General features: G+C 34.6%; 2 protein-coding genes and 1 pseudogene across 2 annotated transcripts; all 3 read left to right on the top strand.

Annotated features, from left to right (window-relative positions):
* The first annotated feature begins 5,186 nt into the window (after positions 1 to 5,186).
* On the top strand, positions 5,187 to 6,833 carry AHP4 (HPT phosphotransmitter 4). Its single transcript, XM_021439199.1, has 6 exons — positions 5,187 to 5,315; positions 5,664 to 5,794; positions 5,909 to 5,977; positions 6,152 to 6,223; positions 6,448 to 6,520; positions 6,629 to 6,833. The coding sequence occupies exons 1-6, from the start codon at positions 5,256 to 5,258 to the stop codon at positions 6,674 to 6,676; spliced, it is 453 nt and encodes a 150-aa protein (XP_021294874.1). The 5' UTR covers positions 5,187 to 5,255; the 3' UTR covers positions 6,677 to 6,833.
* A 1,653-nt stretch (positions 6,834 to 8,486) lies between these two features.
* Positions 8,487 to 9,581, top strand: LOC149526719 (uncharacterized; annotated as a pseudogene).
* Positions 9,564 to 13,679, top strand: ELF7 (hydroxyproline-rich glycoprotein family protein). The gene is made up of 12 exons (XM_021439262.2): positions 9,564 to 9,777; positions 10,340 to 10,408; positions 10,679 to 10,786; positions 10,877 to 11,057; positions 11,146 to 11,222; positions 11,345 to 11,464; positions 11,861 to 11,966; positions 12,579 to 12,665; positions 12,802 to 12,870; positions 12,958 to 13,029; positions 13,128 to 13,271; positions 13,370 to 13,679. The coding sequence occupies exons 1-12, from the start codon at positions 9,620 to 9,622 to the stop codon at positions 13,511 to 13,513; spliced, it is 1,335 nt and encodes a 444-aa protein (XP_021294937.2). The 5' UTR covers positions 9,564 to 9,619; the 3' UTR covers positions 13,514 to 13,679.
* Positions 13,680 to 14,194: the final 515 nt, after the last annotated feature.

The following is a 14,194-nucleotide window of genomic DNA, read 5'->3' as shown; positions in this document are numbered from 1 at the left end:
TAAATTTATAATAGATTTATTTATTTAAAATATTTATATTTTTATGTACCGTAACAATGCGATATATTTAAAAGTTTTGACCGTAAGTCATGGCTGCCAACTACAACTTAGCTGCTAAATCTTTTGGTTAGTTGGTGTGTATGTTGTGCGTGTGCATGTGTGCGTGCATGTGTGTGTGTCAATCCGAGATCAATCCCTGACCTCACTTTTTGTGCGTTTCGTGTGTGCGTGTGCATGTGGGCGTGTGTATGTGTTGTGTATGTCAATCTTAGATCAATCCCTGGGGACACTCAAAATTGAACTTAATTATTCAACAAAATGAAAACAAGACGAAAGCTAAAAGAAACAATTAGCCCTTTTCTGTTTACCTTCATGCAAAACAATGTAGGAGCTTTGGTGGGTTTCCAGTTAATTCATAAGAAGAAAATTTCCCTTCACAAGTACATAGCTCTAGCAAAATAACGTACTCTTTTATAGTTTAGTTAGAAAAGAAGGCTCCCTTATGGAAGTAAAGTGTGGCTAATATTAGGTCATGTCTCGGCCATAACTAATAAACTATTATCAGACTATATCTGTGACAATGTGGACACAGAAACATTTTTTCTTGTATCAGCATGGAAAACTGCCTGGATCTGAATTTGCTGTTGATAGATTGTTTCAGACAAGGCACATCTAGAAGTGACCTTTTCCCATACCTTCCTTCATGGGAAGCCATAAGGTATTTTGGATCAATATAATTTACCAGAAGAATTCTGTTCTTTACAGATTCTCATATAATTAGAATGTTCTCTTGCCCTTGGGTAACAGTACTGTCAAAATTTTTATCTTGTCTTCAATATTTTTCCTTCTTGGTGGTAACAGAAATGGAATTAATAAATATCTTCTAGAAAAGAAATAAGCAAAGGATGACATGTTTGTCTATGCTTTCATAAAGATCTTGGTAAAGGGTCAGTTCAAGCAAGTTATCAGTCATTCATGATTAAAATATATTGATAGTTACAGCAATTATTATTGTATAAAACATGGAAAATATGGTGGTTTAGATTGGATTCAAGTAGAAATCAAACTTGGAGCCTTAATACTCTGCTCTTGTATCGGCAAGAGAAAAAGAAAAACCAGATTTGAGCATTGAAAAATTTGAAATATAATGCCTGAACATAAGCCGTAGAACCGAACTCAACTAAAGCAACTTGGAGCTGCACTGTACAATGGTGGAAATCCTCTCCCTTATGTCAGATTTTTAATACAACCATCAAAATACTTTAGGCACTAAGCTATAACTAACATTTAATGAATTCTAGAATAACTCCGTAGCCTAATAGAGTATAAATCTTAGTCCTCAATGCTTTGGCTGGAACCAGACCAGACTAAACTGTAACTGGTGGTTTGCTGATGCAACTGTTTTTCCTTTTTTAGTTTGAGGAGAAAGAACTTTGATACACAGGCAATCAAACTTAATAGTAGCAGCTCGGGATTTGATCAGCTTCCAGGGTGGGGTTCTTATCAACATGGGAGATAGTGATAGGACATAGAATCAAAATTGATGCCCAGAAAGAAAAACACAAAATCATATTCTGATCCGACTCCACCAACACCCCCTCACAGCTTTTAACTCCTTTAACAAAGGAGCAGATGTGACCAGACATTCCCAAAAGAAAAACATGACACAGAGTGGGGAGAGGGGAAGGCAGTAGTTTTCTCTTCTCACTTGGGGGGTGGTAGAGGAATAAAGGCAGAATCTCTTCCCAATCACTTCTTCTCTCCTCTTTCTACATGTTGCTCGATTTTGCAGGGAGGGAGAAAGACATGATAAGGACCATTGCATGGAGAGTATATAAAGTTCTTTTGTGTCAATCATTGTTGGGATTTCTGTGTCTTTATCGATGATTTATTTTCCTCTTTTAGAAACTCAAGCTGATGCTCTTCTTGTTGGTGTGCCCTCATATTGTTATTCTCCACCCATCAAATCTCACCATTATAACAAAACTCATATAATTTCTTCATTGAAACAAGTATAATCTGCAACAAAAATAAAGCTAGTAATTATAGCAGAATGCTATGATATGATCCTATGTAGCTTAAGAAATCTGCAGCCTATGGCCCTTCTGGTTGAAGGGTACCTTCTTTTTTATGGTTCCGTCACTATTAAGCACTTTTTATGCTGATACTATAAGAGAATCCTTCTTCCCTAGCTCTAGGTTGCCCAATTAAATTGAGATGTAGCATATTTAAATTCTCTATCCGATCTTCAAATGCATACTTAAATCATTGGTTTTCACTTTAAACCTTTTTCCCACATTAAATGTCCTTTACAGTTCACCAAAAGTTTTAAAGTGTTTTAAACATTCTCGAATGCCAACTCATTGTTTCACACCACCCAGAATCTTCAGTTTTCATCATCATATCAGCTTTTTTTCATATTGTGCACCTTCTTAATGACTAATGACAACTTATTCTTAATCATACAAGATTTTATTATCCTAATCAATTACTTGAAATGATCCATTTCATAATCACAAAAATTAAAAAAAAAATTATACTAAAAGTTATTTTTACATTCACATGATATTAATATGTCATCAATATAAAAAAAATAAAATTATTATAAAATTACATAATCATATTACATCAATATCTTATATGATTTTATTAATATATTATATCAATAACAAGTGATATAAAAATAACAAATATTATTTAGATTAAAGACAATTATTAATTATAAAAATTAATTATTTAAAGGTAATAAAAAATTAAAAAATATTTAAATAATTTAAAGATTTAACGTCTTTAAATAATCTGTTGTCGTATCATGACACGTGGACATGAGATGCCTAAATATACGTGAGCCCTGAAAATTTGTGAAAGGGGGGCGTGGGGTTGGGTTGGGGAGAGGAGGGCTGACTTTTGCAGTGGGGCATCTCAGCTGAAGAAAAAAGTACTCCCAAAATTTAATTGGGTCCATTGATTGGCAGCCCTGACCTGTATTCATATCAAATCAATGGTGGATCCATTTGAGATTCCCTTCTTTGTTTTACGGCAGGCAATGAATCTGTCGCAACAATTTGGCATATTATAGCCTTCAGCACGCTTCATTTGTATTTTTTTTATTTTTAAATTTAAAAAAAAAAGTGATTTAATTTTTTTTAAAAAATTATATATTAATTAATAAATTAAATATTTAAATATTTATATTTTTAAATTTAATTAATAAAAATTTATTACAAATAATTTATTTATTTTTAATAAATAATCAAAAGATTTCAAAATAAAAAATAACATGTCTGTGATCGAATCAAAATTATAAATAACCTTATATCAAATAGATAGTTTTAAAATTTAAATTGATTATATTATATATATACACACATTTGTTTTTAATAAATTAGGACTGTAAATTAAAAAAATAAAAATTTATTTGTTTATTAAAAACAAAGGAGAAGAAAAGATGCCACGTTTATGGATTGTGTACATATCATCAATTAGGTATTGCGATGACTGGCTCCACCCAATTCTTAGTTTGTTGTCATTTAGGAAAAGGAGTTGCATGACAGGATTATTTTTTATTCCTTTTATAATAAGAGAATTTGGAGAATTTACGATTGATTAGAAATTGATTAGAAACTTAATGGTTAAAAATAGGGCGGCCGTACATGATCTTCGGCTTAGAATCGAACAACTCAAGTCTGCTGTCCCCGCTTTTGGATTTGTTACGCTGGCTTTCCGTCTTTCCATTTTCTACCAATCTTGCTATTCTGAAGCCCAAGTAAAGTGATTGAATGTAAGTAGCATGGTAAAGTAAGCAAGATATTTTTCTATAATAATCTTCCTGCCAAGTATCAAACCATAATGCAACGTGATGATAGAGTTTGAGCAACATTGGAAAAATCCAAACTTCGGCTTTAGCCTGATTATACTTTGTCAACTAATTAAAAGTTTAGCCTTAATTATTCAGTATAAATTCTTTGTCTTGTTGATGCCCACTGAAAATCTGTTTTTGTTGCCAATTTGTGGCCAAAGCATACACAAAAGGAAGCTCAACATGGCATATGCTAGTCACTTGTTTTGGCCGTTTATTGCTCTTTTGGAAAACCATTGTTTAGACTTTAGCACATTCTTCACCTTAGTGAAAGCAGCAAAACAATAACACCCCTAATTAAAGGAAAGAATACCTAGTGCATTCAATTTCAGCTTCTTCACTATGCTAACTATGTTTTCCTTTGGAATGAGTAGCAATTTATCAATTTGATGCAAGTGCATTTGAGTGAGAATGATGGATAGTTTCATTGAATTTATGAATAGGAAACATATGCTCATGTGAAGTCCAATTTTAGTATATATCTTGTAAACCATAAGAGCTAGTACATAGGTTTGCAAAACTTATTAAAAGGGGAAAAAAAGAAAAAAAAAAAAAACCTAACATCTTTTAGAAGGAAAAAATGATAATACACAAACGTGTCACAATAATAGTGAATGATAATAAACTGGAATGAATAAAGAAATTGATTGGTGAAACTGACATCTCATCAAATGATCTAGACATACTATATAGTATCTGCAACAATGTGAAGAATCATAGAAATACTATGCATTTTCAATCATTTGGAAACCTGTATTTCACACCTCCTTTCATGTAAAAATACATACACCAAAGCCTAACCACAAAATGAATGGTATGGTAGCCCTGGGCTTAGTAATCTTTTGTTACCTTAAAGATATGCACGTATAGCTCTTCACTGTTATTATTGGTTTTCACAGAATCACCGAGGATGTATAAATTAAGGACATGAAAGGCTGACATCTATGTGACTGAGAATTAGGTTGGGGGTATTAAAGAATCTGAAAAGACTTTTTCTTTTCTTTTCTTTTTAATTCATGGTTCAACAGTTGATTTTATAAAAAAATCGACTAACAAATGTGATATTTTCATTTTAGAACAGAATCAGAATAGCAGGCCCCAATCATAATGAAACCCACATTGCACAGATACTAAAATCTCCATTTTCTAGCTCCTTCAAACCAACTTATGTCCACATACATTTCCAGCACCCTTTTGTCCTTCCACTGTTCCTGAGTTGTTGCACCTTTTTAACTTTTTTTTCTTCTTTTTTTGGCTGGGCGGGTGAATGGATTTCTCTCCTATATAAACCTCTTCTTGGCCCTTTCTATAGCAGTATCACTCAAACCTCCTCCAAGTTTTCTCCTCCCTAATTCTTTCCCCCCTCTTCTGCTCTTCATTTTCACCTGCTTTCCCAATGGAGAGAAACCCCATGCGTAGGCAGCTTGCAATCATGAGGCAATCCCTCTTTGATCAGGTTTGTTTCCCTCCTTAACAATTGCAAAGACAATAAGCATCACACGCACACAGAAAAGTTTTCAAAAGCAATATTCAGGATCCCATCAAATGACCAATGAATGCATAAGAAGCATACATTTACTTTAGTACTGTTTCCCAGAGGGTGGAAAAAATTCACCTGGAAATGCTTTTGCAAAATTCATCTACAAGTTTCGATTAAGGTAATCTGAGTTAAATCTTCTGATTCCACCACACTCCACTAAAGTAAAGAGATGCGTCTGCATGCACATGTAAATTCCTATATATTTGCTGCATCTTCAAAGTTATTTCTGTGGCTATAGTGAAACAAAGTATTGGATCGTTGCAGGGATATCTTGATGAGCAATTCATCCAGTTGGAGGAACTCCAGGATGATGCTAACCCAAATTTCGTGGAAGAAGTTGTCACCTTGTACTACCGCGATTCAGCCAGAATAATCCTCAACTTAGAGCAGGCACTGTAAGTTCAAGTTTCTACAACTTAATATTATAACAATAAAATGTGAGGACAATGAAGACACAGATGATTATTTCTTAGTAGTAATTAATTTTTTTTGCTTGCTGTGCTCTTCAGGGAGAGGAAGCCTTTTGATTTTAATAAGTTGGATGGCTTAATGCATCAGTTTAAAGGAAGCAGTTCAAGGTAATTACATACTACTATATATAATTTTTTTTTATTTTATGAAAAAGAAAATGAAGTATGTGAAAATGAGTCACAATCCTGTATAATAAGACTTATTATAGGTAACATCTAGTATATTCTATGCTGGCTTTAACACAACCAATTATGTCTTTCATTCTTTTTGATTGGTTGCAGCATTGGAGCCAAAAAGGTGAAAGCTGAGAGCACACTGTTTAGGGAATATTGCAAGTCTGGAAATGCTGAAGGGTAATCCATTCTGCCCCCCATGAAAATTTCTTCTCATCCCAATCTATCCAATATATATATCAACAGCCCAGATCAAGTTTGGGCCTTCATGAAAATCAAGCTTCCTGCTTGAGTATTTATAAATCAAGTATAAAACAACTTCAAATGCATAGAGGTAAAATATATATAAAGCTACATATACTTTAAAAGTAGGAGTCTTATAATATGTGCATGATTGCAAGCAGATGCACGAGGGCTTTCCAACAACTGAAGAGAGAATATGACACATTGAAAAGGAAGCTCGAAGCTTATTTTCAGGTGCCTTATTTTTCTTTTCCCACCTCAAGTAAAAGAAATTGTATTTAAGTTGTCAGCTAAATTTTAACTCCTACTAATTTTTCCATTTATGATTATCCAAATGTTCAGCTGGCAAGACAAGCTGGCCCAGCGGAGACCGCATGTCGCCGCAAATAATAAGAAAACTCCATTGCAGAATGCAGGAATGACTGCAGTGTGGCAAGAAACATTGTGCTTGGTGAATTTTTTTTCTGTTTGTCTGCCCAAAATTCACCACATTAGGTTTCTAGGCCTCTTAGAGTTTGCTTGTAAGCCATGTATAATTAGATTAAGTTTCGTGAATGAAATGCTAAGTTAGTCTCTTTGCTTATCAATACACTGGTATGTGTCCATTCTAAGAGGCGCCATTGAAGGGACAGGAGAGGAAGTATGACAATCACTAAAGAACACTACTACAAGATTTTATCCAATGCAAAAAAGCTATTCTCATATGACAAATAAGTTTTAGAAGTACACTTGGGGTTATTAATGGTGATCAACTCACATCATTTTCGCCTACATGGAACTTCATGCGTCAACCTCTCAACATCTATACTATACACAAACAAATTACGTTGTTAAATATTTTATTCATTAATCAATGTATAGTTTTCTTATTTAAAAAGTAAGATTCAAATTCTCATTCTCTTAATTTAAAAAAAAAAACTTATGCATTAGATTGTGTAGTAGCACTTCAGCACTTAATTCATTAAATGAAATATAATTTTTTTATTTAAAAAGTACAATTTGAGACCATATGTCATTTAATTAACTTCGTATCTCAAACTGCTTGAGCCCAAACCCAATCCAAACTAGATTGGGCTCTACATCATTGTACTAATATGAAATTGCATGTTTAAATGGACACATACATATGCGTATAGACGTTCTATACACATAAATATATATACATATATATGTAAATAGATACTTATATTATGATCATGAAATACTTAACCACTATAGTCATGGGACATGGTAAAAATCTTTTTGTTATCTTTGACACATGGGTTAATTTATTAATCACACGATAAATTATGTAACTCAGGTACAACTCATGCTACTTTATTTATTGTTAAATTCACTATGATTCTATTCACTTTTGTACAAATTTTCATTAGACATAATTATATCTAAGTTTGATTGAAAGGCAGTTTTATTTTTATTTTTATTTCTTCGAGTAAGAAGCATTAAATCCATTCCGCATTAACTATTCTATTTTTATTTTTATTTACGTGTTACACTATCGTATATATATAAATATAACAAAAAATTTAAATAAAGTAAAAAATAAATATTAAAATATTTTTTAAAAAATTTTTGAAATTGAAATTAAATTAAAAAAATATATTATATGGGAGAGAAGAAAGTGCCACTTCTTCTATACTATATATAAAGCCATAGTTATAAGTTAATATAAAAAACATTTCATGTATAAGAAACCATTAAAAATGTAAATTGTTTACTTCTAATAAAAATAAGTTTATTTTTATTTTCAAAAACTAATATATATATATATATATATATATATGCGCATATTACTACTAAATATGCAGAAAAAAAAAAAAAGGAAAGAAAATCCAAATCTGAGTCAGCCGAATAAAACGGGCAAACTCACCTCCCTATCGTTCCGACAAGCTTTTTCCGGTTAGTCACTCTATTTTTTCACTTGTAGTTGTATATATACATATATCAATGCGCTTTTGTAAATTTTTGGAAATCTTTCAAATCTACTCAATCTAGGGCTTTTTGATCCCAAAATTTCTCTCATCAAAGTTTTTGGGGGTTTCCCCTCTTTCGCTCTCTCTGTCTCTCGCCTAGGGTTTCTGTACATTCCATCTCCACTTAGCCTTGCCCTTTTTCATTTTAAGTTGTTTTGAGGAATTTGTAGTTCGGATTTTCTCTCCATTAGTGCTTTTTTTTCAAATATATATGTTGGAGATATTTTGGCATTCTTTTCTTTAGGGTTAGATTCCATTCACTCTCTATTTCTTTATTAGGGTTTCAGGTATTGGGAACTCAATTCCTTGCTCTGTTTAGCTTCTTCAACGTTTTTTTTTAATTAATTTTTGCTTGACCGGTAAAATTCAAAAATTGGCGGTTGATTTTGCTCTAGGTTGGCTACTTCAGCTGAATTTTGGAGATTGGGATATCAAAACTTTGAATTCTTGTTGCTGTCGGGGTTTTTATTGATCAGGTTTTAAAACAAAAAGTTGAAAATTTCCAATTTGAGTGAGTACCCAGTTCAACGGTTTCCAATTGGGAGAAAAAGGAACCCTGGGTTCAGAATCTCAACTTTTCTCTTGTACTGTCCTTTTTCTGGGGTTCGTATTGGTTTATCTCTGTTTTTGATACTGTGATCAAGAAAATAAGAAACAGAAAGAATGGCCTCATATAGGCCATTCCCTCCACAATCATTCCCTCCTCCACCACCTCAAAATCAAAACCCCCTTCCATCCCAACAACAACATTATGGTCAAAATTACAATCAAATGAATCCGAATTCTAATACCATTACCTCCTTCAAGACCGCCCCAACAACAACACCCACACCTCCTCCACCTACACAACAGCAATATACTTATCCCCCTCCTCCTCCTCCGCCTCCGGATTCTTCCTATCCACCTCCCTCCTCCTCCTTTGCCTACAATGCCGCAAAATGCGATCAACTCGCAGCCTCCAATGTACTGTCCACCTTCACAGTATCCATCACAGTATGGTAATCCAGCAATGCAGCCAGTGCAGCCACCTCCCCACCTCCTCCCCCGAGTTCTCCGGGTTCTGAAATCCTCCGCCACCTCCCCGAGTTCACCTCCACCGCCACCTCCTCAAAGGAAAGTGTTGGGGATAAGGGGTTAAGTGAGCGCAGTAAAGGAGGGAATAGGGATTTTTTGGGGTCTGGAAGACGTGAACATGGCATTCCAATCATGCGGCTGGAGTTAGAGATCAGAAGCCGATGATGCCTCCTGTGAAGAAGCCGAACGGACCTGCGGGAAGGTGGAGACAGAGGAGGAGAGAAGGTTCAGGAAAAAGAGGATTTTGAGAAGCAAGGCAAGGCAAGAGGAGAAGCATAGGCAGCAGATGAAGGAGTCCCAGAAGACCCAGATGATGCCTTCTGGGAAAGGGCATGGTTCTATGGTAGGGTCACGGATGGGAGATAGGAGGGCTACACCGTTCTTGAGTGGTGAGAGGATTGAGAATAGGTTAAAGAAGCCAACTACATTTTTGTGCAAGTTGAAGTGAGTATGTTGAAATGCTGTTTCTTTCCAATTTATACTTTCATTTTGGTTCTTAGGCAACATCAAATTTAGGTATTAAACTTTTTAAATTTTCATGTTTATCTTCTTAACTTTTTTTTATATAGTTTAGGTTGAATGATGTTGTCTCTTGTCCCTAGTGGAAGCTTTCTCCATTTTTCTTTTTGGCCTTCTGATTTAAGGATGAAAATCATTTATGGCAAAAGACTTGGGGGTGAGGGTGTTACAGGTCTGTAAAATATATGGAGTTTGATAGAGTAATCAGTGCTGGATATCTCTCTTATTGTTGCATACTTTGGAACAAGTAGGTTGGTGGATTGTAGATTAACTTGAAAATTATCAGATATCACCCTTCTTCACTTAAGATGTTATAGAACTCATGCATATTATAGCAGAAGAAGTTTTATGAGCAATGGGAAGTGAATTACTTTCAAATGTGTCTTTCCACTGTTCCTTGCATTTAGATTTGTTGTAATTCATTTTGAGTATGGTATATATATATATATGTTTACTTCCAATAATGATAAACTCTTATATTCTGTAGATTCCGAAATGAACTCCCTGATCCAAGTGCACAGCCCAAACTCATGGCTTTGAAGAAAGATAAAGATCGGTATGAACCAGCCTTTTTGCTTTAAAGAAAGATTACTATGTACCTTCTCCTTTGAAAATCCAAGATCCAATTTATTATTGGCTGTTTGATTGGATGCATATACTTGCTTTTTTTAATATTTCCCTTTAATGATGTTACTGCTGTGTTATTCTTCTTTTGCTTCTGAAGAAAAATATTATCGGACTTGTGAAAGTTTGAACTTATAAGCTGGTTTTAGTTTTTGGTCTCGATGTCAAAAATTTCATGTTAATATGCACTTCATCCTTGCAGGTTTACAAAATACACCATCACTTCTCTGGAGAAAATGTACAAGCCTAAACTTTTTGTTGAGCCAGATCTTGGGATACCACTGGACCTGCTTGACCTCAGTGTATACAAGTATCATATTTCAGTGCCCTAAAACTCTCTCTTAGACCTTGGATTTATATGCCATGGTTTTAATTATCTGTTTTCTTTTTGTTTAATTAGTCCTCCTAGTGTTAGACCATCTCTTGCCCCAGAAGATGCAGAACTCTTGCGTGATGATGAAGCTGTAACCCCTATAAAGAAAGATGGTATAAGACGAAAAGAAAGACCCACTGACAAAGGTGTTTCTTGGCTGGTTAAAACACAGTACATATCCCCACTTAGTACGGAATCAACAAAACAGGTAATTGCTAACTACCCTGTTCATATTTGAGGTTCTTGACAAATTTTATCAAAAGCGGTGTCGAAGCTAAATACGTTGGCACTTGCAGTCTTTAACTGAAAAGCAAGCAAAAGAACTGCGAGAACTTAAGGGAGGCCGCAATATTTTGGAGAACCTTAACAATAGGTTTGTTTTATTCCAACCTCCCTCTGTGAAAAGAAATTTTTATTAGAAGCAGATTTCTGAGAGACTTGTCTACTTCGACTTAGTGTGCGTCTTGAATGGTAATGTTGGCAATTTTATATCAGGGAAAGACAAATTAAAGAAATTGAGGCATCATTTGAGGCATCCAAGTTACATCCTGTTCACGCAACCAACAAAAACTTGGAGCCTGTTGAAGTTATGCCCCTCTTACCTGATTTTGATCGGTACGAAATTAGTTGGTGCTTTACGCTTTTGCTTTTATTTTCTTTTCACGCTCTCATGCATGGAGAAAATCTTGACTGTGCACATTGTATGTTTAATCTATCAGTGTCCCTGTGCATTAGTTGATCATGAATAGGCATGAAGCTTGTTCTAGAATATGAGTTTTTATTGGATTATAAAACTTTTAGAGTTCAATCATTTGCTATTGTTGCTTTAGAATTTGCGTTAGAATGTGAAGCTTGCTCTAGAAGAGTTAGTTGATCTAGAATCACGAGATAGTGAGGATTTCTTGGGATACTAGTGTTTATTAGAGTACAAAAATTTTAGAATTCAATCGTTGGTTATTGTGCAGTGTTACAGCATACTAATATTTGTTGTTTTTGATTTGGTTTAACCAGGTATAATGATCAGTTCGTTATGGTGGCATTTGATGGTGCTCCTACAGCTGACTCAGAAATCTTCAGCAAGCTGGATGATTCTGTTCGTGATGAGCATGAATCAAGGGTGAGTCAACATATGGTTTTATTGCATCCATGCAGAGCATTACTTGTGTATTCTGCTATAAAATTAGTTAATATTCTGAGACATACCAGAAGGATTACCTTAGTTTTTGGGTATCTTAGCATTATGGTAAGTGTAAATCCTGTAATCTGGAAGATTAGTAGAATAAGATTAAAAGAATGTACTGCATAATTAAGTTATTATTTATGATAAAATAAAATAAAAGTTAATGTGATATATGCCTGAAATGTTTCAGGAATCTTTTTACTGGCCCGGAGATTTCTATGGAACCTGTAATTTTTCTTAAGTAGACAATTTTTTTAGTGCATAGATGCTTCTTTTTTTTTTTATTAATTCCCATGCAGCCTCAGGGCCCTTATGATGTCAATGAATATGCTGCAAATAGTTGATAGCATTTCTGCTGCTTTTATTCAAGTAATGATCATAGTTATTCTGCAATTTTATTTTAGGCAATAACTGGAATGTTATGGTATTGTTTAGAACGAGAAAGAAAGGCTCATATAAATTCACTAAGGAACAATGGGACACAGTTGCTAATGATACCTATATATTGAGTTTGTGTGAGATTGATTTTTATTCTTTTTTTAATTGCAGGCCATTATGAAAAGTTATCTGGCAGCAACCTCAGATCCGGCTAATCCAGAGAAATTTTTGGCATACATGGTGCCTTCTCTTGATGAGGTAGAAATGCCTTGCATTCCACATATTATATATATGTATCAGCACTGCAGCTTTTGCTGCATACGGCCTAACTTTCGATATGTTGATTCTCAGTGAATTGCTTTGTCATTTTAATTTTCATTTTTAATGGTGACAGCTGTCGAAGGGTATGTATGATGAGCATGAAGATGTCTCATATTCTTGGGTTCGCGAATACAATTGGGATGTACGTAATTTGATTTTTGTAATGTTACTTTGCACAAGATGGAGTTAGCACTTAAGTTGCTCAAAAATATTTCTGACCACTTTACAGGTACGGGGTGATGATGCAAATGACCCAACAACATACCTTGTTTCATTTGATGAAGGAGAAGCTCGCTATGTGGTATACACATGAGCAAAATTTACATCTTTGAAAATCCAGTTTTGGCGGAAATTCTGTTGATTACTCTCTGACATTAAGGCACTCTTCTCATGTTGCAGCCTCTTCCCACAAAGCTTAATTTACGAAAAAAGAGGGCCAGAGAGGGAAGAACTGGTGATGAGATTGAACATTTTCCTATACCTGCTAGAATAACTGTAAGGAGGAGATCAACTGTTGCTGCAATAGAACTGAAAGAGGCAGAGGTAAGGTCATGAAGCCGAGCTATGGGAGTTTGCACCATGAGTGTACTGGATTTTAATTCTTAAACATCTTTTTTTTTTTCTTTCTGGTATGCAATCAGGTTTATTCCAGCTCAAGGGGCGGTATGTCAAGCTCAAAGATAGGAAGGCTAGATGCTGAAGATGGTCTCGGAAGATCACACAAGCTTGCACGACACCATGATGTTGATCAGTATAGTGGAGCTGAGGATGACTTGTCTGAATGATTGGTGCATGTATAAATAGCGATAACCATTTTAGAAGTTTTGAGGAGTTTTGCAGCTGTTGGGCACTGACTGACTAGATTTATTTCCAAGCAAATAAATCAAGATAGTGCGATATCCCCCATATTTGTATTCCAAAATATATAGTATTATTTGTTTTTGGATTCTAGTTAAATTCAGTTCAGATATAGGTATTTTTTTTTTTGCTTTCCTGGGAACACTATAAAGAGGCGAAAGAGTGATATTATTGTATAAAGAGATGGGGCAAATGTAAGTTAGAAATGCTGTTTTCACGTGGAACGTCCTCAGAATAGTCTGTATTTTTCCCAAAGACGTTGCGTCGTGCATTCTAGCCGTTGTTGTATCATCATTGCCACTTTTGATGGACAAACTCAAAGTTTTGCAAGTAGGCTGCTAGAGTTTACCGGTACGTAGCCTGTTCTGTAACTTTTGAATCCATGAAGGTGCCACCATGCGCCCATCTGGATCCTATTAACATGACCGTACAACACATTCATTTTTGCACAACAATGTAAGTGATCAACGAGCAATTTTGTTATTTGAGGTTTTATTTACTAAAGCCATTACAAACAGCACTTAAGATCATTCAAAGAAAAGCCCCCTGCTAGTAGAGTATAATACAGCTAGAGTTAAAAACCAAAATAGCCAGATACCGATAGCAGC

Source organism: Theobroma umbraticum, unplaced genomic scaffold, assembly GCF_002168275.2.
Source record: "Theobroma umbraticum cultivar Fairchild unplaced genomic scaffold, ASM216827v3 scaffold_204.0, whole genome shotgun sequence".
NCBI lineage: Eukaryota > Viridiplantae > Streptophyta > Magnoliopsida > Malvales > Malvaceae > Theobroma > Theobroma umbraticum.
Note: the sequence above shows the minus strand (reverse complement) of the source record. Positions and strands in the feature narration are given on the sequence as shown.